We start from the raw sequence: 23,909 nt of genomic DNA, 5'->3' as shown, positions 1-23,909 counted from the left end.
CTTTTTGAACTTCTTGTCAAAAAGCAACACATGTCGCTCGTGGGGAGGCCCTTGGTTTTCTACAGACTCGCTTTCTGCCGCCTGGCGCAGAATTTTCACAAGCCTTGTTGCAGACTGGCGACTCACATCTCATTCTCGCACGCGAGCGGATACTCCGCACACAGATGAAACATAAAGAAATATAACACAAGGAGGGCAGGTTTCTGAGGCGAGGACGCGTGCTCGCTCCTGGCTAGAACATTTGTTTTCCCTCCTTAGGCGCGTAGCCGCCGACCCGCGGGTCACCCGAAGACCGAAGAGAATTTCACTCAGGACCAAACGGCCTGTCCGCGGCGGCGCACACAAAACGTGGTCGGCTGCTCACCTCCCACGTGGACATATCTACATCTATATATCTGATTTATAGCTTTATATATATATATATATATATATATATATATATATATATCATATCATATCTACATCTATACATATATATATATATATATATATATATATATATATATATATATATACGTATGAAGGTGGACGTTTTTCATACATACATTCTTGCACTCGTCTACGTGTGCTCTCGTGTCTTTGAAAGTGGCATATAGTGTGCGAATATGTATTTATATAGTTGTAAATATATATGTATCAACGGCTCCGCATAAGGGACACTCCACAGAAACCTCGAGAACTGCGGAGGCATCTGAAAGGGTGGCGCGTTTGCACTGTGGGACCGCCTTGGCCGTTACGAGAGAAAAGACGATCTGCGCGGCTGCTTGCGGCACCCGAGAAACCGTGCTCTCTCGTTCTCTGTTCCGAATGCTGCGGGCACACCAAAACCCTAAACCCTTGGACGGCACGGCGCCAGCTCGAGAAGAGAGACCTCTCTTCGCAGCCGCAGCACCCCGAGTACCACGACGCGCCGTAACCCTACCACCAGCAGAGTGGTGCTGACACACAGTGGCTACCATACAGCCGAGCCTGGCACGCCGCAGAATCAAAAACTCTCGTCCGTATCTAAAAATGCGCTGTGTATGTATCTGTTTACCTTTCTCTGCCTCGATACACGCAAACCTGTACACGTCGAGCAGCTCGGAACGAAGACACGTGAATGTGTAACCCGCAGGGGCACAAACGCCAATGCCTGCGTATGCTTTGCATCCGCAACAGAAGGCAAAAGGCGACAAGACTGCGAGATCTCAAGCGAACATGCCGGCGAGTCTAGGCGAGACTCGGAGCAGCACTCAGAGAAGAAGAGAGGAGGAGCGATTCTCCACTCACACGTTTTCTTGGCGGAGGAAAAGTGTTGGATTAACAAGGCAACGACGAAGAAGCGGAACCAAATCCGATATCCCCTCCCACAGCCTACTCAGGCTCCCACGACGCGCACCGCCTGCCCCCGCATACGCCACGGCGAGACGGCACGAAGGCTGTCTCGTCGCGGATCTTTATATAACAGGAACATGCAGGCCTACGCGAATGCAGACAACCGTTGACTCGAATGCGTCCACCGGGCATTCAGCCATTACCGTTCACACAAAAATTCGAATAAGCTGCGAATTGCATGCACGCACCTGCGCGGCGAGAGCCGCAAGCCGAAAACCAATTACTCGCAACAGAATACGCAGAGGCGCAGCCACGCCGCGCCTCCGGACGAAAGAGGCGAACCCAAAAGCCGCCGGCGCCAGAGAGTGAGAGCTCCAAGCACCCACGCCGCCTTCTATTAGCCGCGTGGAGGCGCTCCGCTTCGCTGTCGAAGCGATACCCCTACCTGAAATCGTGGAAGCAAAGATGTCGCCGGAGGCCACACAGTGTAGCCGAACTGAACGTGTCTTTTCCGCTCACGAGGCCGCGCCCTGCCAGCGGGTGCCTGGTCGCAGCTCGTCCTCGGTCCCGCAAGTTCAAAACGGTATCCCTATCACCACGGTCTACGTGCCTCCGCAAAGCTCCGCGGATGTCCAACGAGCTGCATGTAGCGCTGCAGCTAACGAAATCCAAGTGCGGCTACGCGGATCCGCGGCGCGGAGAGAGCGTCTCTGACGCTTGAACACCCTTTGGTTCAACGCTTCCCAAAGAAATGCGAGACGCCCGCGGGGCGACACGAAAGTCGCGTTGAACGTCAGTCACAAATAGCCCTATAATAGCGGTCACAGACATTTACAGTCCAACAAATCTACGCAGGGCGACACATACGCACCCACCGTCAATGTCTCCTTTCTCTCGCGCTTACGATCGCGAGCGCAAACCCCGAGTTCACTGCCTTCTATGCCTTGAAAACCTAGACTTCGTGCACACTCATTCATAGATAGACATGCAACGCAACCGAAACACGAAACTCTCCCGCGCACGTCGATGGCAACCGGCGGCGGCCAACAAATTCCCTGAATCCCGCGTTACACGAGAAGACGAAAATTCACGCCCGCCCTACATCTAACTCCCACAGGACTTGCTAAATAAAAACGGCGCAGGCATACGCCGCTTCGCGGCCGCGCGAGCGCCACCGTGGAAGGGCGCAGGCCATTCCAACCAAGCTCTGCAGGAAACCCCACAGCGCCGTCGCTCCGGCCGCGTAGTACGCCCCCCCGCCTCGCCGTCGGCATTCTTCAAAAAGTGCTATCGGGCGGCGAGGAGCCCGTCTCTGCGCCGTCGCGGCTCCTGCAGATGGCAGGGTGTACCAGCTTGTCGTAGTTTCGCCTCTCAACCAACGCCCTGGAGAGCGGCGACAGCGGACTCGACGGTGCACCAGGCGACCCCCGGCGCTCCCCACACTTTGCTGCGGCGTCCAGCACCCCGCCGCCGCCCTCTTCGGGTCCCTCGGCGTGCGCGCGCCGCGCGTCTCCCCCCAGTCCGCCGCAGGAGGCCGGCGGTGCGCATGTGGCGCCATTCTCAGCACGCGCCCAGGCGTTCTGGGCGGCGCCCCCCTCGGATGCGTCTGTCGATCCGCGTCCCGCGGGATGTCCTGAGAGCCGCGGCTTCGCCGGCGAGTAAAACGCTTGGGCGCCTGCCTCCTCGCGACCGCCCCCCTGCTGACTCGCCCTCCGCCCCTCCGCCCACGCGCTAACGCGATCCGCCGCGCAGTCTAGGATGTCCCTCTCGTCCTCACTGGCTCCGACGCTGCACTGCCTCACCAGGCGTGCAGGCGCTGCGACCCCCGGCGGCGCAGGCGAGAAAGCAGCGGGAGCAGGGACAGCTCTCGAGGAGACAGCGGCAGTGAGTGTCGCGAGGGCCCCCCCGTCAGGCGGCCGCGTGTGGCCTGTTGCACGCGTCTCGAGTGTGGCGCCGCTGTCGTTCGCACCACCCTCCTGTCCCCTATTGAGGCGCGTGGAGGGCAACGTCCCCCCGTCGAGTCTGCCCGCAGTTTTTCCCCCGATAGGATGCGCGCCGACTCCGTCGCCGTCGGTCCGGTTCAGAGCCGCTGGGGGTCGGCCGCCTCCGCTGCGGCCTGCCTCCTCCGCAGTCGCGTCCGCGTCTGCGCGCGCGCCCGCCGCGCCGCGTCCATACAGTCGCTGCCGAGCATTCTTCGCGGCAAAGATCTCCGCGGCGGCTGGGAAGCAGAGCGAGAGCGGCGGAAGGGAGGCTGCGACGGAGGCGTGCCCGTGGAAGCGTTTCTGTTTGTTTCGCGCGCCTCTGGCGTCGACGTCTGCGAAAGTCGCAGACAAGAAGAAAGGCTCTGAGGCGCGCTCGACGCAGGACAGGGCTCCGCCCCTGCCGCCGCCGCGCATCTCGTGTGCCCTCTGTCTGTCTGGCGACGAGAAGAGGCAGGACGAACCCGAGGAGAACGACACCGAGGAGATGCGGCGGAGCGCCGCAGTCCGCGTGAGGGCTGCTGGCGGATCCGTCACCCCGGTTGAGGAGAGCGAAGCGAGGTACTGCGGCGTAGACGAGGAGGCGAAGGAGGGCGACGACGGCGCGTTCATGCTGTCCTTGCTTCGCTTCTTCTCGCCGCCCTTCGGCGTAGCCCGCGACGGCGACGACCGCGTGCAAGACGACGTGGAGCTCAGCTCTTTCGTGGGCAGGAAAAAGAACGAGCCGCTCGTCTGCGCCTTCACGCCCTCGTCCTCGGGGCCGCTGTCCGCGCGGTTGCCGCAGAGACTGCTCGCGTCGCCCAACTCGCTCCTGTCCACGACAGCGAGCCCGGAGAGCTTGTCGTGACCTCCCAGCCACACGCCCGACGACGCCACTTCCCGCCGGCCTTTCAGACCCCCTGTGGGCGCTCGCGGCCCCTGGGCGTCGCCCTCTGCGGCCGCCAACCCCCCCACCGCCGGACGCGCCTCGCCACCATGGAGCGGCGAGCTCTCAGCGCCGCGGAAGCGATCGTCCGTGGACCTGTACTCCATCCCGGTGGGCGATGCCAACCGAAGGTGGTCGCCGGGAGTATCCTGAGCTCCGCATCCGTCTGCAAGCAGCCGTCTGTCGCCATCGGCCGTCAAGTCCGCTCCGTGCCGCAGTCGCCGACTCTCTTCGCCTCGCGCCGCGTCGGCGCGACTCACCTCGCGACCCTCTGGTGGCAACAGAGCCCAACCCTGCGCCGCGCCGCCTGCCTCGGGCTCTCGTGGGCGCCCGACGCGCCTCTCGCCGCGCGTGCGGTCGTTCGAGAGCGAGCGGCGCCGCGACGTCGGCGCCGGCTGCCACACAGACGGCGCTGGGGACGGCGAAGCAGGGCGGCCCCCGTTCGCCCCTGGATCGCCCGTGTAGGGCGGCGACGGAATGGACGGATTCACCGTGCGACTCTCGACCGCCTCCTGGAACGTGACGTGTAGGTCGCGGAGACCGAAGACCGCAATGCTCGGGTCGGCAGGGTCCGCCACCGCCGTCAGCGCCATCACTTTGCTCTGGTTCAACTGCAGACACAGCCGCAGACGAACGCCACAGCGCCGCTCACGCGGAGGCATATTTGCAACTGTATGCTTCGACATGCAAATGCGCCCACACAGCCACCCCTCCCCCGCTACTCCCTCGCCTCCTATGAATCACGTGAATCTACTGGACGCGCATGCCTGCGTATAGGGCCAGGATGGAAACGCTCGACACGCCGTCAGGACACACCCCACACGCGCGCCCACACGTGTGCGCAAACGCACATACATGTAGACATAGATATAGGGATACACACACGGATGGGAGGTAGAGGGGGGGGGCTTCATGCCCTCACGGACAGTGGGCGGCGCCCGAACTCGAGCTTGCATTGCCGCGCATCCTGCTTGGGCGCGTACGAAGCCGCGCCGCGATCAAGGGCGGCGTTTGTCCGTGTGCAAATGCAGGTTCGTTCCCAACAAATGCGAGTCTGTGTGAGTCCCGGCGCGCGGCCCTGCCTCTTGCGGTCTCTCGGGGTGTGCGTTTACCTGCTGCACACAAGGGCACGGCCCATCCGCCGAGTCGCGCTGCAGATCGTCTCCGCCAACTTGGCGGCACGTGCGACGGCCTGCGGAGTCGTCTCCCTCCCGCGTCTCGGCGTCTCTGCGCGACCGCTTGTCGTGTACGCAGGCGCCACCGAAAAGCACCACGGCGTGATCGATGCAGTACCCGTCTGCCTCCAGGTGCGGCACGACTGCGGGAGGAATGACGATCGAGTAGTGCAGCCCCTTCACGTCGCGATTCAGGAGCGAGTTGAGCGACGGCGAGGCCTCCACAATCTGTCCCAACTCGCGAATGTCGGCAACGCCCCAGCCGTCGAACTGGCACTCCGTCAGCAGCGTGAGCAACGCGCGCCGACGCTCCTGCTCATTCAACTGCGTGCGGTCCCTGAAGCCGCACACAGAAACACAGCAGCGGGGAAACCATGGAGACCGCGCACAACGCAGTCTCGGGGCGCGAGCAGGCGAGACAGCGGGCCGCCACGAAGACTCTTAAGGCAGAAAGCCTTGACCACGGCAGCGGCGAGCATACCCAAACAGTGGGAGTGAAGGAGCCGGAAGCTCGCGATGGAGAGCGCAGCGCCGTTGCGCGAACATGACGCATCGCAGCACCGAAGCAGCAGACAACACACCCAGAGAGGCGGACTGTTTCCGTTCGCAGTGAAATGCATGCTAGGCCTTACGTTGTCGCGTCCTGTATGAGCCCCCAGAAGAGCGACGAATCGCTGGAGGACGCGTACCCTGCGACCTTGAACCATCTGAAAGGACTCGCTCACAGCGCAACGGGAAGACAACGAGTCGCTTGGGGAGACGCCAAACGCCGCACACCACGCCCTGGTGCACAACATACACACGGACTGAGACAAAACACGCAGGCGAATGCGTACAAGTCAGGGCCTAGACGCGAGGACGGGTGAAGACCGGGAAGCCGAGGAGAGCGGCCCAGGGCTGCAGAACCAAGGCAAGCAGACAGCAACAGCTTACCTGACTTGTCCGTCTGCACGTTCGTACGGTAGTTCCAGCTTGAATGGTTTCTTGTCACGAAACAGCTTCTGAAAAAAGTAATTGCATACCACCACACACGCGCGCGACCCGCTACACATGTCCACGCCAACTAGTGTTCACACTTCCAGAAAACAAAATTCCCTGCTCTGCTTGATCAAGGACCGAATCTTTCTGCCCCGCCCTCCACTTCGCCTCTGCGCAACCCTCTATACGCGCGGCTCACGACGCCCTCTGCCTCGCCCCATTACCCCTGGGCTGTCCTCCACTCGCGCGTCTGCTCGTTTCTGCGCCTTCGGTCCATCGTTTCTCTGCGGCGACTCATGCGTCCTGTCTCTTCAGTCCCTCTTCTGCGCTGTATGCCTCTCGTGCGCGTCGCCGCCTACCCGCAGAGCTTCGATAAGTTGGTCTCTGCCAGGCTCCATGAAGTACTGCAGCCACGTGCCCTGAAGCGCAGCCTCGTAGTCGTCGTCGGTGACTCGGGCATGCTCCCCGTTATCTGCCACCAGCACGTCCTCCTCATCCTCCTCTCCCTCAATGGACCCGTCGCCACTGAACTCTCCTCTCCAGTCCCGCTCGGCGCCCTCATCACCCCCCGCGGCGCCTCCTCCGCCCTCTCGCCTCGCCCGCTGCGGCTGCGCGCGCCCCCCCCGCTCGAGCCCGTTTGCGCTCTTCCGCGGGTCGCCGCGCCCCCGCGCCTCGCCCTCTCCGCCTTCTTGCGTCTGACAGGCGCCGCTCGCCCCCTGGTTACCCTTTGTCTCGTCGCCGCGCTGCCGGTCCACACGTTCGCCCAACGGAGGCCCGGGGGGGGCAGAGACCCGGTGCCCGCTCTCTGCGGCCCGCGCCGCCTCTGTCTGTGCTGCTCCCAGAGGGCTGAGCCCGCCTGGAAGAGCCGCGTCTGTTCGCCAGTTCGAATCTCGCGGCCGGTCATCTTCTTGTACGCTTGCTCGGTGAAGATGTACGAGTACCGGCTGGGCGAGCCGTACCCCGGAATCGACGCCCCCGTCGTCCCGTGCGACGGCGGAAGCGACGACGACAGCAGAGGCGAGGACGGCGATAGCGGCGAGAGCGGAGACCCAGGCGAGGGGCCAGCGGCCCCCGCGGAGGGCGACAGGAAGGCGCTGGGGCCCGACCCTGAGGGGCCGTGGCTTCCGCAGGCATGCAGCGGCGACCGCGGCACGGACAGACCAGCCGGGTCGGCGCCCTTCTCGCGGGCCGCCCCCTGCCGCCCACAGGCAGCTCTGGAGCTCCGCGGCTGAGTCGCAGCCGCCGGCGAGGCAGGCGCGAGGGGCGTCTGCGCAGAGCTGACTTTGACGCCCCTGTGTACGGGAGAGACTCCATCGACGGCCCCATCATGGCTTGATGTTTGAGGCGACGCCTGCGGGACCTGTCTGAGTGGCCTCCCCTCGCCGCCGCGGTTGACGTCACCCTCTGCGCGGCAGCTGTCGGAAACGCAGGGTGTCGCGGCCTTGCCGCGCCGCTGCGGGCAGGTCTCCTTCGCTTGCACCGCGTGCGTGTCGAAGGCCCAGGCGGCAATGCCAAGCGTCTCAGACATGGCGAGGACGAGGGACTCGAGCTGCTTTTGGAGCCTGACGCGCTCGTCGATGTTGTAGAAGGACACGTTGTACCGGGTCAGTCTCACGCGGCTAGCAGTCCACGGGTAGCGGCAGGGGGTGACCAGCACCTCGTAGTAAGTGTAGTTTGCATCCGACAGCACACGTGCCGCAGCATCCTCGCTGAACGCGGGCTCGAAACGCGACGCCGCGCGCCCGGAGGCCGAGAGAGTCGACACGCCGAACGAGGCGGCGGACATGGGCGAGGAGACCAGGATCGACCCCGACGGCGACGAGAAGGGAGACAGGCCCTGAGCGTCTCCGCGCGCCCGCCTCGCGCCACCGCCTCGCGCGGCGCCTGCCTCCTCGCCCTGATGCGAACACGAGCTCCTGGCCTGGGGGCAGAGGACCCGCACGATGCATCGGCCGTCGTCGGTCTCGTCGTCCTCTGCCTCCTCGTTTGCGCCGTCACACTCGGGTCTCCGCTCAACTTCGAATGCGAGCTGCCGCCGAGAGAGCGACGGCGACGCGTCGGGGGATGCGCCGCGGTCTTCGCCACGGAAGAGTTTGTCCGCCCTCTCGAAGGCGCGCGCAAACACGCGCCGATCCTCAGGGTGAATCCACGAGTCGAGCGACAAGCCGATGAGCGCGGCGTCGTCCTTTTCCTTCTCACTTCGCGAGAGACTGAAGAGCGAATTCTCGCCTCGCTTGCTCTGGAAGGAGGAGCTGGGCGACAGCGGATGGAAGTAGCGCTTGACGGCGTCCCTCGAGCACATCAGCCAGTCGCGGGAGCTCTGCACGAGGTTCGCTGGAGAGAAGAGGAATCGCGCGGCGGAGACAAAGAACGTGTTCGTCTTCCCCTCCCGCCCCACGTCGTCCGACAGCAGGTGCCTAACGCAGTCGCTCTCCAGCGAGGCAGCTGCTGAGGAGAATCCGGATGACAAAGCGGACTCGTCGAGGTCCTCCGCAATAATACCGTTCCTCGCTTCGTGAAGAGCGTCTGGCTTTTTGGTCTCCGCGTCGCCTTTCCCTCTGCCGTCGCGCGCGGGGGCGGGCTCGTCGCCGCCGCCCTCGTCTTTTTCCACCGTCCGCTCGCCCCGTCGGTCGTCGGCTTGCGTTTTGAAGACGAGTCCGGCGTTTCGCGAAATCCATGTGCACTGCCGGTGCCGGTCTGTGAGCGCGACGACGTTGATGCCTTCGGGAGACCAGCCTTTGAAGAGCTGTTCAAGCATGAAACTCCAGGCTTCGTCAGCTTCTTGCATGCAGGACAGCGCGAACAATTCGGAAAGAAAAACGTCGGCGCAGAAGAAGAGCAAGTGGAAGCTCCACCAGAAGACCGCGCCACAGAAGGCGCGCGAGAAGCAGAACGAGAAGGCCGCAGAAAGCAGCGAGAACGGAAACACGCCACGCAGCGGCAAGGGGGCGTCGAAGAGCGCCTCCCACGCAGGGGGCACGGCCGTCGCGGCCGACGTGAGCGAAGTCGCGACGGGCGAGGGCCCAGAGGAGAGCAGCGAAAAGCAGACGTAGAGGAGAGTCGAGGCGAGGTGACACAGCAGGCGCGTGTGCGTGGCGAGCACCCACTGGTCAGTCTGGGGCAGGACCAGCAGCAGCGCAGACGCGACAAAGATGTGGATGGACTCGGGAAAGGGCAGTGACTCGCGCAGCGCAGTCAAGTTTGGGTGTCGAGACACCATCAGAATCCCAAAGACCGCCGTGAGCAAGTTGGACACCCACTTCAGGCTCTTGGAGCAGCACATCGTGGCGCCAATGCCAAAGATCCAAAACGCGCTGAAGAAAAGGCAGACCGCCGTCGCCTTCAGAGACGCGTGAAACAGACCCGAAACGAGCGCGAGGAGGAGAAAGAGAAACGCGCGCTGTCTGCACACCCGCAGGACCTCGGGAAACCGGCAGCGCTGCATGTCCCCGGAGGGCGCCATCTGCCAGCGCTGGTAGAGATTCGCGACGGGCGTGAGAAAGAAAGAGAGCGAGAGAACTTCGTTGTTCTTTGCCATGAAAAAAAAACGGGAAAGATAGTCCGACAGCGTGTAGCAAATCGCGCTCTCCACAGCCGGCGCCCTTTCCCTGTACTTGTGCCGATTCAGCCGTGTGCGGCTGGGGCTTCGAGGCAGCGGGGAGAAGCGTCCTGTCGCCGCTTCTCCAAAGAAGGCGGAACTCCTCGCTCCGCGGCCCTGCGCAAAGTCTGCGGCGCCTGGAAGCGGAATCGAGAGCGGCAACGGCCGGCGCCTCCTCGATGCCGAGGCGCGTGGGTTCACCGCCCCGGGGCAGCTCGAGTTTCGAAAGCCCGCGCGCCCCTGCTGCGCCGCGCATTTGCCTCTCCCTCGCCTGGCCGCGTCCTCGTTCTCCACGTCCCCCATCTTGACCCTCAGCAGCTCGTCGACGCCGGCGTCCGCCGCCGCGCCTCCAACCGCCCACTCGAGCCCGCGGGCGCCCTCCTCTCGCCGTCTGCAGGCCTCGCTCTCTCGCTCGCGCTCCCAGCGCGCGATCTCCTGGCGACAGGCGCGCGCGTTCCGGCCGCGGATCCAGCCTGGCGGCAGCGAGGTAGGCGAGCGGCCCGGCGGCGACCGCGGCTGGCCCGAGGAGACAGGAGGCGCAAGCGGCGAGGGGACACTTGGGCCTCCAGGGACCCGACGCGGCGGCCCGGCAGCGACCGGCGGCCCGGCAGCGACCGGCGGCCCGGCAGCGACCGGCGGCCCGGCAGCGACCGGCGGCCCGGCAGCGACCGGCGGCCCGGCAGCGACCGGCGGCGACGAAGCCGGCAGCTCGCCGGAGGGACCCTTGAGCAGCGGCGCCCGAGGCGCCCACGGAGCGGGCTCAGGGGCCGCCGAGCGCGGCGACCGCGGTCGAGAGACGGCAGCCTGAGGCATCCCAGGTGCCCCCGGAGGGCGCATGGTCGCGTGAGGAAGCGGCTCGGGGGGTGGCGGCGGTGCCGGAAGAGCGTCCAGATTTCTGTGACTCTGAACTCTCAGAGGGAACCAGAGAAAGCGGTTGCGAGCAGAATACCGTCAGGGCTTTACCAGCCCGTCGCTTAGGTCGATGGCCGCGGAGCTCCTCGTCAACGGGGCGGCTAGCAACGCAGCGCGGCAAACCGCAGATGCCGGCGGAGAAGGACTCGTGGGGAGCAGGCGGACTGCTTGGACCAGGCAACCACGGGAAGTTTTGAAAAGCGTCCTCTCGAAAGCAAGATGTGCACCGCGAGAGACAGTCCGCCCGCGAGGCGCCGCAGGCCGCCCTACGCGCGGGGGCGAACACACATTTTGGCGAAGGAGGACTCGTCACGCGCCACGCGCCGCTGAAGACGAAGGAGAACGCCGAGGAAGAGGAAACGCCTGGTCAGTTGCATGCGTCTAGGCAGAGACATGGCTGAGATCGCAGGGAGTGTCAAGTAGACACGCGGTTTGCGAGGCCACAGTAGCCGTCGATTCTCGGCGCTCCCTGGCAGGAAGGTCACCCGGTCCCCAGACTCCAAAAAAGTCACCAAGACGTCGTTTACTTCGCGTAGACGCAACGAAAGTCCGACCTTACACCTTATGCATTCATGTGTCTGGAAATGGAGATCCAATTGTCGCGGAAGTTTGGTCCGTCTCCGAGGAATCGTCTGCAGGACCAGCGATGCGTGGCGGCAGCCCTCGGCCTCCGGGAGAGCGGAAGGTCTCTCAAACCCGCTAACCAGCCGTGCAAAAAGGGAAAACCTAAGCTACAAATGCCCGCACACCGAGGGGGAATGGCGAAACACGGCTCCAAGCGCGGCAAGGGCGATTCAGGGTCTCGATTTCTCTCCACCGCCGGGGCTGGAGGGACGAGGATACTCGTGTCGTCCGCGAGTGTCCTCGTCCCGCCGTAGATCTCTTCAGCGCGGGAACAGAAGTCGCGCAACCGCGGCTCTCGACGCTGTCTCTCTCCGCACAAGGTTTCTGGTCGCGCTGGCGGCGACGTTTCCCACGGAATTTGAGTGTGGAAGAGGAGTTTTCACAGCATGCGCAGGGGCGCGGGATCGCGAAGAGGGGTTCTCTATCCCGCCAGCCGCCAGCTCCTCTGTGTCTCTTCGCTCTCGATACGGCTGAGCTCGGGGCTCTCTTCCCACCTTTGGCTGCCAATCGAATGCGCCTCTTCAGATCCCCCCGTGGGCAGCGCCGCCACAGCCTTTGAGTCTGGCAGAACGAGGAATGCAACGCAGAACTGGAGAGCATGGCCGCATACGAAACACGCGAAAAATGTGTTCAAACCCAGGATTGTCAACGCGCGTCGCCGCCCGCCCGCAGTTGTTGGAATGGAGGGGCGGAAGGCAGCACATCCGCCACCGCTTTTCCATCGGGGGTTGCGCGCGCGGTCTCACGCGGACCTGCCCTCGCCGCGGAAGAGACTCTCGATGCTCCTCCCTTGAGAGAGAGACGGCACCAGAAGAGACGAGAAATGCGCGCGCGCCGCAATTCTCGACACAGTGGGGTCCCCGTGTCTGTAAAACGACAGAGCGTAGCAGCCGCGCTGCTGATCACCAGATGCAACTGAAGAGTTGCAGGAAATCACATTTTATGTCCTCTCTTGTGGACTAGAGGGCCGGTACTCCTAACTCGCCACCTGTTCCGGCTTCGGCGGATCAGTCCAGCGTCGAGCGCGTACGAGCGCATACCCGCCAGAGAGCTGCGGAGAGTGGGCGTGCGGCGACAGGAATTCTGGAAACAGTCATGTAAGAAAGTCACTCGGTAGCCAAAGGAAACGCGCGAAAGCGACACAACCTGAGAACCGCTCGTCCACGTCGCGCGAGGCCCGACCCCGCGCTGTACCTCGGCGGGGGAGTATGCTGTTCATGCTCCTCCCTCGCTGCGAAGCTCCATCTTCCATCCACTCTCCTAATACCGTAGAGACTAGGTAGGCAGTTGGAGGCTAAGCGCTTCCTTGTCGCGAAACAAGTCATTAGGGGAGTGTAGCGTGGAGCAGCGGCCGCCTCGCTCTCTGCCAAGCAAGGGATCTCTTCCGCGAGTCTCGACTCTACAGGCAACTGACTCACTGACTGCGCCAGTAGCAGTCTCTCCATCTGTGTGCGGCTCACGGGGCTGCACAAGTTGCCCTTCGCAGGATCATGAAGCAGCAGGCGCAAGGGGGCACCGCCGCTATGCGGCGGAGGCACCTTGAGTACTCGGCTGCGCGCTGCAGAAGTGAGGATGAGACTCCACACCACACTGGGCCTGCCTAGCGTCGAAGCAGATCGCACCAGTACATGGTCTCCCTCTGGATGACGTCCTCCGCCTCGTTTGAAAGGCGGGGCTGCAACCTCGCCTGCATGCGTGAGAAGGGTTCAGCTCACACGGGCAGTTCGTGCTGAAGCATCGAGCACGGGTGTATTCGCCAAGTGTCTGCGCTCGCTAGGTGCCCACGGTGCCAGGGGCAGATCTCGAGATCCGGTCGATTTTCGCCTAGTGCGAGAAGCCTGGACGCTGAGTGCGGAGGCCGTCGCGCGCCGCGCCTCTCAGCGCCGCACGCTCCGGGACGTCGGTTGTGTCTGCAGAGGAGAGCAGACGCACCTTTTCGTGCCTGTGAAGGCAGTTGCGGTGACTCCTTGCTAGCCCTGCGAGCCTGAGAATCTACACACGATGCAGAGTACTCGTACGCCCCTCCCACGTCTTGGTTCCAAGTGCGAGGATAGGTTTGGCAAGCATAGCGCATCTCTATGACGGCGCCGCAGACGGTAGCGGGTTTCTGCGGACGCGCGACGCGCCTTATTGACTCCTGCGACCGCAGCTCTCAACGCCTCTTCCAGCAAGTGTACCTCAGGTGAATGCGAACAGAGTTCAGGCCCCACCCTTACGGAGTCCTCGTCGCCGCTGCGCGAGTTCTCGCCCGCACTGGAAAGCCTGTCTCGAGACGGTGTTTGGACTGCTCGAGTCCGGCCTGCCCGTGCGTGCTCACCAAACTGCCAGCTCCCAATGCACAGCAACTGGGTGCCTCGGCGGGACGAGGCCGCGCAGCTGCGCGAACTACGCCATCCCCTGAGTCGCTCAAGTTCGGAACACGTCAGAGGATGCTTCAGGCGTCTGTCAACCGCGTGCCGCTGACGGCCTACCCGCGAGGAAACCGGCGCGGTGACGGCCACCGGGGGCGGCGGCTCGCCAACTAACCGCTCGGGCTGGCGCGGCAGTTCTCGAAAGGCATGTGAGCAGCGTTCTGTCGAAAAGGCGCCAACTTTCTCGCACAAACATCAACAGATCCCTGTAACCCTAAGTATATGTATATATATATATATATATATATATATATATGCAGCACGATTGCCGACAAAGCCGCGACAGTAAAAGTCATGTGGGAGCGGGCACTGCTGCCAGAAGCGGGATGCTAGACTGCGCCGCCGCGGCGAGTCTCGTCCGGAACACGGATATTTTTAGAAGGGCTGTTGAGCTTCGGGTGCAGACGAAAAGGAGAGGAAGAAACGCAAGGCAGCATCGGCGAGAAAGCAGATGCAGAGGAAGCAGAGAGATACTCCAAAAAACGAAAAGGCGATAAAACAACAGGACAGCGAGAGAGAAAGGAACGCACGACCAAGAACTTCTCAGCCTCGAAGAACTCGACGGCACCGCGATTGAAGCTTCCCAAGCTCCCCGCGCCTTTGAGAAAGGTCGCGTTACTCTCAGCTGTCGCTTTCTCTGGTTTTCTTTCTCCCGTTCTTCTTCTTTTCGACGTCGCCGCATCCGACCTCGGCGTCCGCCGCCTCAGCCACGTTGCCCGCATCTCTCTCCTTCTCTTTCGGCGCTTTTTTCTTCTTTTTTTCACTCGCGAAGTCGCCGCGAGCCGCTTCATCGCACTCGCCAGAGTCCGCCGAGCGCGGGGTCTCGCCTTCCAGAAGCCCTTGCGCTCTCCTCTTTTTCGATTTCTTTTCGCTCCGTGCCTCCTCCGCCGCGCAAGGCGTGTTTGCGCCTGCGTCCTCGTCGTGTTCCCTCGCCTTTCGCTTTCGTTTCTTCTCTGCTTTTCGTCGGTCGGCCGCCTCGTCCTCCGCTTCTTTCGCCTCGCGATCCCGCGAAGAGGACAGAGACGACGCACTCGAGAGACTAGCGGACGCAGCCGTGGAACCGTCTTCAGAAGACGAGGACGACTCCGAGCCGTCTCCGTCGCCTGCCGCTTCCTTATGGCGTGCCAGCTTCTGCGAAACGCGCATGAGAGAAGGTCCGCGGAACTTGCCGAGGCTCGGGGGGGCGTCGCGCTCGTCGTCGCTCGAGTCTGAATCCGAAGATCCGGGGTCGTTCTGCGAACAAAAGGACAGGGGCCACGGCGCAAGTGAGAAACGCAAATGCCGCATGCATGCGGCAGGCAACGCACACTCCCCCACAGAAGCAAGAGTGCGTGAGAAGGAACTCTAAAGAGCCAGCCCCCCCCCCCCCCCCCCCCCCCCCCGCCGTGAGGAGAGCAGCGACAACGCCAGGCAAGCTGCAGCTGAAAAACTAAAAACACTGCCGACTTGTGAGGAAAAAAGACGAGAGGACCGAGCCCAGAGGATCCGGAACCTATCGAGTGAGAGTCAAGCCTCAAAGAAGAAGGCGACCTCGAAGAGACAAAAGAGGCGATGAGGCACCCTGGCGGTCGCGCGGGGCCTCGCGACCCACGCCTTCCCGAGAGACGGGACGGGCTGCATGCGATGAAGAAAATCAAAACACATTGAACGGCGAAAACAGCTGTCGCGAAAAACACTCCCGCCCTTACCGCGTGATTGTCCTTCAGCTTCGCAGCCATGGAGTTGTAGAGGCCATCCCACCAGTTCCTCCACTGCTCTTCGCCCTTCGCGTCACTCGAGTCGGAGTGACCCAGCTGAGAAAAAATAAAAAAAAGAAACACGATCCACGTGGGCGGCGGACGATACATGCGTATGCCCCCCCCCCCCCTCCCGCAGACGCATAGTTATGTAGAACGCCTACCCCGCATGCGCGTGCACGCAGATATTGCAGACAGATACGCGGCTGCGGGTCCGGCGACGCAGATTCGCTCCGCAGACCAACTCCAGGGCGTATGCGTCGCGGACGTGGGAAATCGTAAGTCGCCTCGCGCAGGCGACACGAGATACAAGAGATACGAAAGTGCGACAACTGTAGAGAGATCATGCTGCGTAGATGGGCTTCCGCCTTGATAGTCGGCCTTGCAAAGGCAAAGCCTACATATATATCCGCGCGGACTTCGAGCGCGCCTCGATTCTTGTGCTGAGAGATTCTCAAGAAATGCGAGTTAAATATTCCCACGAATTGACTTTTCCACTCACTCCGACATTCTCTTCGCGGCGGCGGATCTGTAAACAGTCAGTGCGGCCGCTGTTTTCTCGTCCGAGGCCCTGGCCCCTGAAAACCCAAAAATTCGAGAAAAATGAGGCCCTGCGGGCGACCGGAAATCACCCCTCAGACTACCGAAAAAGAAGACTGAAGCAAAAAAAGAAACTGTGCACCTCAGTTCGTCATTCATATATATCATATATATACATATATAAGCATACAGTATAGCATATCTCTAGTGTATATACAAACGTGTGCGTCATAGATACATATATATATTGTACATCTATGGAGGGGTGTATATAAATACATATACTTATACGGAGTAAAGATATATATACGTATACCGATATTTAAAGTTACATCGCCATGGATCGGTGCTTATGCGTCGCGGAGAGTGCCGAGACAGCGTAGGCCGCCTCATGTATATACTAGACAATAGATGCACAATTGTGCCTACATACGCTATATAAACAGATGTATGAACATAGAGAAATGTGAGATTTAGTGAGTGCATCGCTTTTTTTCAGACAATAATTATTTTTTTAAAGACACAGGAGGAGAATGACGTCGCCGTGAACGGCACACAGCTGAAGAGCGAGAAGACTTGCAGAGCTCCCTTGTCTCAACCCGGAAATCGAGAGCAATCGCCGAAACGGGGCGAGCAGAAGGCGCGACAAACCGCCGCACTTTAGGGAGACAACCAGGGGAAAAAAAGAAAGTACCACTTACTCCTCCCAGCCGAACTTTTTCAGAATGGCGGCGCCGAAGGACGAGTGGAAGGGGCGGGACTGGACGCCGCTGCCCTTGAGAACCCGATCGTAGAATTTTTTCGACATTTTCCTTGCTGGAGATCCTTCGCAAGACCTTTTCTCTTCTTCCTTCTCCCTCCGTTGGGATGCTAATCGAAGCACCGGGGACCCGCAGACGAGAAAAACCACGAGAGTCAAGAACGCGAAGCGAGAGCTCCACGCAGGGCAGCCCAGGCGAACCGCGGGCGGACAGGCGCGCGTGAACGAAGCAGGGAAAGAGAGAGCCGACCGTGGAGACAGGAGAACGCGTGGCAGCGTGGTGAGAAACCTCAGAATACCGGGAAAAAAGAAGAGACAACAGATGCGAGCCGCGAGGCGCTGGTGAAGCCACAGGGACGCAGCGGAACTCTAGAAAAGAAGGATTGTGGGCGAGAAGGAGCCGAAGGCAGCCGAGTCGAGAGAGAAGGGCGAATCGGTGAGAGGAGGCTGCGCCACGATTCAAAGCTCTACGCAGCGAGAGGAGCGAGAGGCGCAGAGGAGGCGTGAGCAAACGACGACAGGGAGGTAGAACCGTGGTTGCTGCTAGCTACCACGCGATCGCAAACAGAAGGAGACGCGACTCTTTCCGCCTAGATAGTGTAACTCAAGAAGGCTTGCCACCCCACAAGGCTTTCTTGGTTTTGCCTCCAAGGAAGAGGACGAACGGAGAAAAGAGCACGAACCTTTCTCTGACGGAAGAAGAAAGCTCTCTTCTTGCGCTCGTCTTGTTGCTTCCTCTCTGCCTTCCTCATTCCCTCTCTAAGTCGTCCGTTAGTTTCTTTTTTGACGTTGTTGCAGACTACGTTTGCAGCTTCTTTACGCGCCACAGTGACCGCGCGTGCGCACAGTGAGAGGAAAAGCAGGCACGCTGCGACAGCGCGGCGCAACGATTTTTCCATGCGAGCTACCGCAGGGCGGGGTGACAGGTGCTTCTTAATGGCGTAGCAGCCTCACCGTAAATGGAGGGTTGCTGTCCCGCGTTGCTTCCGATGTCCCTTCTCCTCTGGTGGATCACCTGTCTTGTGAAAACTCCGCTTTTCGCCTTCGGGAGACACTGAGAAAGCGTTCATTTCGTCTTAACGCAGCCTGTGAGAGACTCTCTCAGGTGTAGAGACACACCAACACACACACCTTTTTGTATCCAAGAAGGCCAAGGGGAAGAAGTAGCGTTTGCTTCATCTTTCTTTCTCCATCGTCCTTCGTCTCTTCTTTGAAGCCGCAAGCCGGTTTTCCCTAATTTCTGAGGAAACGGGGGTGGGTATTGCCTTTTCGCGTCTTCGGCCACGCTGTCTCTGCCATCCCTGCGCGCTTCCTTGTCTTGGCGCCTCCGGTCCCTGCAGTCCAGATTTCCTCTGCTGTTTGCTTTGTTCTCGACTTCTCGGTTCTCTCTTTCTTTGCTCGTCAGTAGTCTCTGCTTCCTGCACCCGTCTGGCGCGTCCTCTCCCCGCGACTTGCCGCGCTCGCCGAATCCATCCCGCTTTTTCGTCTTTCCTTCCGCCGCCAAGATGTATCGCAACTTGTATGACACAGACTGCATCACCTGGAGCCCTCAGGGGCGCATCTTCCAGGTCGAGTACGCGATGGAGGCAGTCAAGCAAGGCACCTGCTGCGTCGGCCTCCGCTCAGACAACCACGTCGTAAGTTTAAGTTCTCCACGATCTGCAGCTGCCCTCTCTCTCGTCTTCGTTCCTTCGGAGTCTCTGTTCGCCCCCTCTCGCCCAGGTCGCCGCGTCTCTCCTATTTAGAACTTCTGTTGCCCCGCCGCCTCCGCTTCGTCCGCGGCCGCCGGATTCTGACAACTCCCTCTCCCTGCGTCTCTCGCGACTTTTGTTCTCTCTCTGCTCTCTTGCGTGTGCCTCGCCTGCGCCTGAAAGGATTCTTCTTTTCTTCTCTGCTTCTGTTTCTGCTGCGCTTCCGATCTCTGCGGCCTCGTTCTGGCGCGTGCCCCGCTTCCGTGCCATAGAGTGGGTGATTTACTCCATTGGTCTCCCCCTCGCTGAGCTTGACAGCAGCCTCCTCACCTGTCACCGCGCCGGCTTCCGCTCCCCCTATCCGTCTTCGAATTTCGCTTCGTTTTCGATTTCCTGTATAGCCGCTGTCTAGCTCCGGCTTGTGTGTGTTGCATCTTCCGCGTAAGCCTCAATGTCGCTTTCCTCTCTTTTCTGTGTGTCGTCTAAAGCTCATGACCCCTGTGCGTCCGCTCCGCTTCTTCATCGTTTGTTCACTCATGTCATTTCGCATTCTGATCATCCGTCGCCTCCTCGTAGATCTCTGCTCTCGTGCCCTGTCGCTCGTCTCAAGTCGGCGGAAATGGCTGACGTGCCTTTCTCCGGCGTGTGTTTCTCTGCGTCTTCACCGCTTGTAACTGGTTCCTGGTTTTGTATCGCTGCCTGCTGGTCTCTCTCGAGCTCGGATCCGTTGATTTTCAGCCACCCGCGGCGCTTCGGTCCGCCGTGCTTCTTAGTCGTTGCGTCCGCTCTTTCCTCTTTTTCTGCTCCCCGTTCGCCTCCCGCCCTCGCGTGCTTTATCCTCCATCGCGCCGGCCGTCTCTTCGTCTCTCTCCTCGTCCTTCCTTTTTGCTTGCCGCCGTTCGCTCGTCTGGTTCGCTTTCAACACTCCACGTCGGAAACTAGTGGACATCTCCCGGTTCTGTTTGCGGCTCGCGACTGTGGATGATCCGCGAGAGGGCTTTATCGTCTTCTTTGCTCGCTGGCGAGCCCCTGGTGTCTTTCCGGTTTGCACCTTCTCCTCGTCTGTTTCCCTCCACTTTGCCTGGCCTTCTGCGCGCCTTTGTCGTGCTTTGGGTTTACTCTGGGTGCGTTGCCGGGGTCGCACTTGTGTGTTCGCTGCGGAGTTTCCGAGCCTCTTTCTCTCGCCGCCTGTGCAGCTTCAGCGGCGTTGCCTCGGTTCTGCTGTCTGACCGCCTCTGTTTTCTCTCTTCAGGTCCTCTGCTCCCTCAAGCGCTCGGTCTCGAAGTTCGCAGGCCACCACCAAAAACTTTTCAAAATCGACCACCATGTCGGCGTGGCTATGTCTGGAATCACCGCGGACGCGAGTGAGACCTGCGCCTCGAGGGGTGCCGCGCTCCAGTCTCCTCGACCCCCCTGGAGACGGGCGCCGAATCGCAGAAAGTCACCAATCAGTGCTTCTGTTCGTGTGTCTCTTCATGCTGATCAATCTACATCTACCTGTATCTATGTCTTTATATCTATCTATCCACCTATCTCTACGTGTAGATGTGTAGATGTATGTAGGCAGGTACGTGTGTTCCTGGCAGCTTTTTTCTGCACATGCAGCTGCGTATGAGTGACGCAGAGCTCGTTGGTGTGCGGTTGCTGGCCTGCAGAGGTGATTAGCAACTTCATGCGCAACGAGTGCTTCCACCACAAATACGTCTACGACGCCCCAATCCCTGTCGGCCGTCTAATTCTCATGGTGGCGGACAGTAAGCGAAGCACGAACTGGCCTTCGTCTGATGCAGTCGCAGCGGAGGCGTATCTTACCCGCACTCCTATATATGTTTATATATGTTGTGTCTAAATTGATATGGTGCATTTTTTTCTCAAGTCTCTTCGAGATGCTTTTCCGTCTCAGTTTTCATGTGTTTATGTGTGGCTGTGTCTCGAGTCGCTCTGCTTCGGGAGGCGTCAAGAGCGTAGTGATAGCGTCTTCGTCCTCCGAATGGCTTTTTCAGAGTCGCAGGCCAACACGCAGCGGAGCGGCAAGCGGCCTTTCGGCGTGGGTTTGCTCGCGGCGGGCTACGACGAGGCGGGTCCGCATCTCTTCGAGACCTGCCCCTCTGGAAACTACTTTGAGTCCTACGTAAGGCGACTGCTTCTGAAGGCGCGAAGAGAGCTTTGGGTTTCGCGAGATCCTTTCCTGAGACGGTGACCTTTGTGTTCATCGAGCATTTTGCGGGAGTGTTTCTCTTGTTCTGCCCGCGGGCGCCCTCCACGCATTCGCGCTCCTTTTTCTTGCCGGTGACAGTTAGAATCGGCATGCGCTTCTCAGATGTGTTCGCGGCGGCAGGGGAGTGAGACGGCGGACGCCCGCTATGGGGAGCATCTCGCTTCTTCGGTGTTTTTCATGCTCAGGCGATGGCGTTCGGCGCGCGATCGCAGTCCTCCAAGACGTACCTGGAGAGAAATTTCGAGGGGTTCCCGAGCCGTAAGTGCGCAGCGCAGCGGAGACACTTCGTTCTCCTCATCTTGTGTTGGATCGTGATGCAGGTGCACGTGATCTCTGCGACGTGGGTTCGATGGCATTCTGTCTTGTGACCTGTTTTCTTCCAATGTGTCGCGGCGCCGGAGGACTCTACGCTTCCCCTCTCCCCGTCTTGCTCTCGCGTGTGTGTCTGCCGAAACTCTCTCACTATGAGTTAGACTGTGCTTTTCTTTCTGTTTTTTGTCCCGTGCTTTCCTCCGCCTGCGTCTTTTTCTCTTCACGTTCTCTTCTGCATCTCGCCTGCCCTCGTTTGCCGCAGTCTCCCTCGAAGAGCTCGAGCTGCACGGTCTGAAGGCTCTGAACGCTTCGCTGGCCGCCGACGCAGAGTGAGAAAATTTTTTACACCCGAAAGGATTTTCAACACAGAGCCATGAGCGGAGCGATCACAGCAAACGTCATCTATTCGTATATATTTATACATAGATATTGAGACAGATAAATGCGATTGCAGACGTCTCTGCGTCCACGTAACAACTTCCCTATATATATATATATATTTATATATTCGGCGTATTTGCCCTTGCTGCGTTGCCTGCGTACCCTGTCGCTGCCTTGCCGTGTAAGTGCGCGCTGCTGAGTTTGTTCCTTCGGATGCAAGGTCGAGAACTACATGTTTCGGCGTATGAATGTGCAAGCGCCACGCTGGGTGCGCGTGCGTGAAGTTTGTGAAAGCCGAAACGCGTGGTGGACTCATAAGCGTCGGTTTTTTTGAGTTTTTGTCTCGTTGCTTCGCAGGTTGACTGCGGACACTGTGTCGATGGCGGTCGTGGGCAAAAACCAGCCCTGGAAAGGTAAAGAGTTGTTTCTTTTTCTACTTCGACTCTGCGCTTTTTAATGTCAGAGCGCATATTTGTTGCATGCCCAGGCACTCCCAGGCGGCCGCGCGGGGGGTTTTCTCAGACTTTTCAAACAGCTTGTCTCTGATGGAGAATTCTATCTAGTTTTGGCTCGCACGCCACGAGCACAAGCATGTCGGACGTTTAAACCCTGAGCCCTAAACACTCACGCACGTAAAAGTATTTAAAATAGTTCTAGTCACCCCCGATGTTTTATATGTAGACATGTCTCTCTCACTCTAGATAGATAGGATAGGATAGATACGATAGATAAGATAGGTAGGAGAGGTAGGATGGAAGCGCATGGAGCTCTGGGTGTTGTGTAGCACTGGCCTTTGCGTGTGTCGAGTCTCAAGGCATCGACGTGTTTTTCTCCTTTTCCTCGGCGTCTCGCTTGCTGCGAGTGTGTCGCGGAGGCTCATGCTCGGTGCATTCTGCGTGTATTTCTCTGCTGTGTGTCCTGCAGAGCTTTCTGAGGACGAAGTCCAAGCTCTACTCGACAAAATGGGGGTAAGAAAGCCGAGTTCAAATGCGCCTGTTTTCTCTCGTCTCAATTTCTCCTTCGTGAGGTCGTCTTTTTCGTATGTCCTCTGTCTACTCTCTCTGCCGACTCGATTTGTTGCGCGCCTGCGTGTGCCTGTTTCGCTCTCCACGCTCGCGGCTTCTCTTGCTGTTCATGCCCCTCGCGCAGCTTGCGGCCTGCTGCATCTGTCCTAGCTTCTTGTCTTCGTCTGAATGTTTTTTTTTCTGTGTCGCTCGCACTCTGTCTGCCGCGGCGTTCGCCGTTCAGCGTGTGCCTTTCTTTATTCGTTTTTGACACCTTTATCCATGTGCGACTGCTTGCAAGTAATTAGGTGCAGGTATGCTTTCGTATGTGTATTATGTACAGATGGATAGAGCTGGACGTGCACGTATAATGCACTGACGTAATTTGGTCGTTATGCGGATTTTTTTTCAGGGGGAGTCCGGCGGCCAGGAGGTTCAGATGCAGTAGGCGGGAGTCGTCTTCTCCAAGTCGAGAGAAGCGCGCGAGCGGCGATAGTGTCCGCAAGATGATTCGCTGTCTTTCGAGTGCGCCTTTTGTTGCCCTGAGTTTCTGAAGAACATTCTACTGTCTCTGCGTCTGGTCGTTTCGGGATCTGCTCTCCGCTGAGGCGTGTGGTCGTTACATGCACGCGGGGCCGTACACAGCTGTTCCTTCGCCTCTTTTTGTTTGTAAAAAAGACAAAACGCAAAAGCATGTTGCAAATAGCAATGCGAATCAACGGCCGAGCTGTGAGGCGCACCTCTCTCTCTCGCCAGTTCACCTCTCACGAAGCGACTCTTTTAGGTTTTTGGGTTTCACAAGCCTTCGACACAAGCGATAACGAGTGCGTTTAAGAAGCGACTTTCAGTCTCTTAGCTCCAAAGCAGTCGGATACGACCGCGAAGACGCCCGGCGTTTCGGTTTACGTCGGATAGGCGAGGATCGGTTCCACCCGAGGCGCGGGGCGAGCCGCAGGTCCTCTAACATGCCATCAAGCGCGTAGTCTCTGACTCAGTCTACGCGGAAGCGCAGGATTCACGTCGCGTGAGAGGGTGCCTTAATTCTGAGCCCTTTCTCGCTCACGTGTCGATGTGCGTTCATCCTGCTCATCCACGAAAAGCTAGGCTACTTCGACTCGCCCTCCTCTCCAGGGCTTGACCTCGGGGCTCGTCGCGTTGCCATCCCAGATGCCGATCGATTCACAACCGTCAGCTGCTCAGCGCACATTCAGGGTGAGGGCGGAGGAGTGAAGTTTCCATGTACAAGTCTCGAGATGCGTTCCCAGCCGGTAGACCTACTCTCATTTCACGTGGGGACAATGACAGGCTTGCTGGGCGCGTCAAGGCGAAGAAAAGCATCAGCAATCGCAGA

At 59.8% G+C, this 23,909-nt stretch overlaps 3 protein-coding genes across 3 annotated transcripts; 1 reads left to right on the top strand and 2 right to left on the bottom strand.

Annotated features, from left to right (window-relative positions):
• Nucleotides 1–2,591: 2,591 nt before the first annotated feature.
• Nucleotides 2,592–10,806, bottom strand: BESB_028010 (uncharacterized protein; the record flags this gene model as incomplete). Its single annotated transcript, XM_029361475.1, has 6 exons — nt 2,592–4,829; nt 5,331–5,730; nt 6,026–6,100; nt 6,327–6,394; nt 6,731–7,217; nt 7,331–10,806. The coding sequence occupies 6 exons, from the start codon at nt 10,804–10,806 to the stop codon at nt 2,592–2,594; spliced, it is 6,744 nt and encodes a 2,247-aa protein (XP_029215375.1).
• Nucleotides 10,807–14,537: 3,731 nt separating this feature from the next.
• BESB_028000 (G-patch domain-containing protein) lies at nt 14,538–17,000 on the bottom strand (the record flags this gene model as incomplete). Its single annotated transcript, XM_029361474.1, has 4 exons — nt 14,538–15,149; nt 15,593–15,709; nt 16,155–16,230; nt 16,894–17,000. The coding sequence occupies 4 exons, from the start codon at nt 16,998–17,000 to the stop codon at nt 14,538–14,540; spliced, it is 912 nt and encodes a 303-aa protein (XP_029215374.1).
• Nucleotides 17,001–18,457: 1,457 nt separating this feature from the next.
• BESB_027990 (putative proteasome subunit alpha type 1) lies at nt 18,458–23,006 on the top strand (the record flags this gene model as incomplete). The annotated part of the gene is made up of 9 exons (XM_029361473.1): nt 18,458–18,589; nt 19,896–20,007; nt 20,299–20,397; nt 20,647–20,774; nt 21,047–21,119; nt 21,436–21,502; nt 21,912–21,967; nt 22,479–22,576; nt 22,971–23,006. The coding sequence occupies 9 exons, from the start codon at nt 18,458–18,460 to the stop codon at nt 23,004–23,006; spliced, it is 801 nt and encodes a 266-aa protein (XP_029215373.1).
• Between the last annotated feature and the right edge of the window lie 903 nt (nt 23,007–23,909).

The sequence above is a fragment of the Besnoitia besnoiti genome (assembly GCF_002563875.1).
Source record: "Besnoitia besnoiti strain Bb-Ger1 chromosome Unknown contig00015, whole genome shotgun sequence".
Taxonomy (NCBI): Eukaryota; Apicomplexa; class Conoidasida; order Eucoccidiorida; family Sarcocystidae; genus Besnoitia; species Besnoitia besnoiti.
The sequence above is the reverse complement of the archived record's forward strand: the minus strand, read 5'-3'. Positions and strand labels throughout refer to the sequence as shown.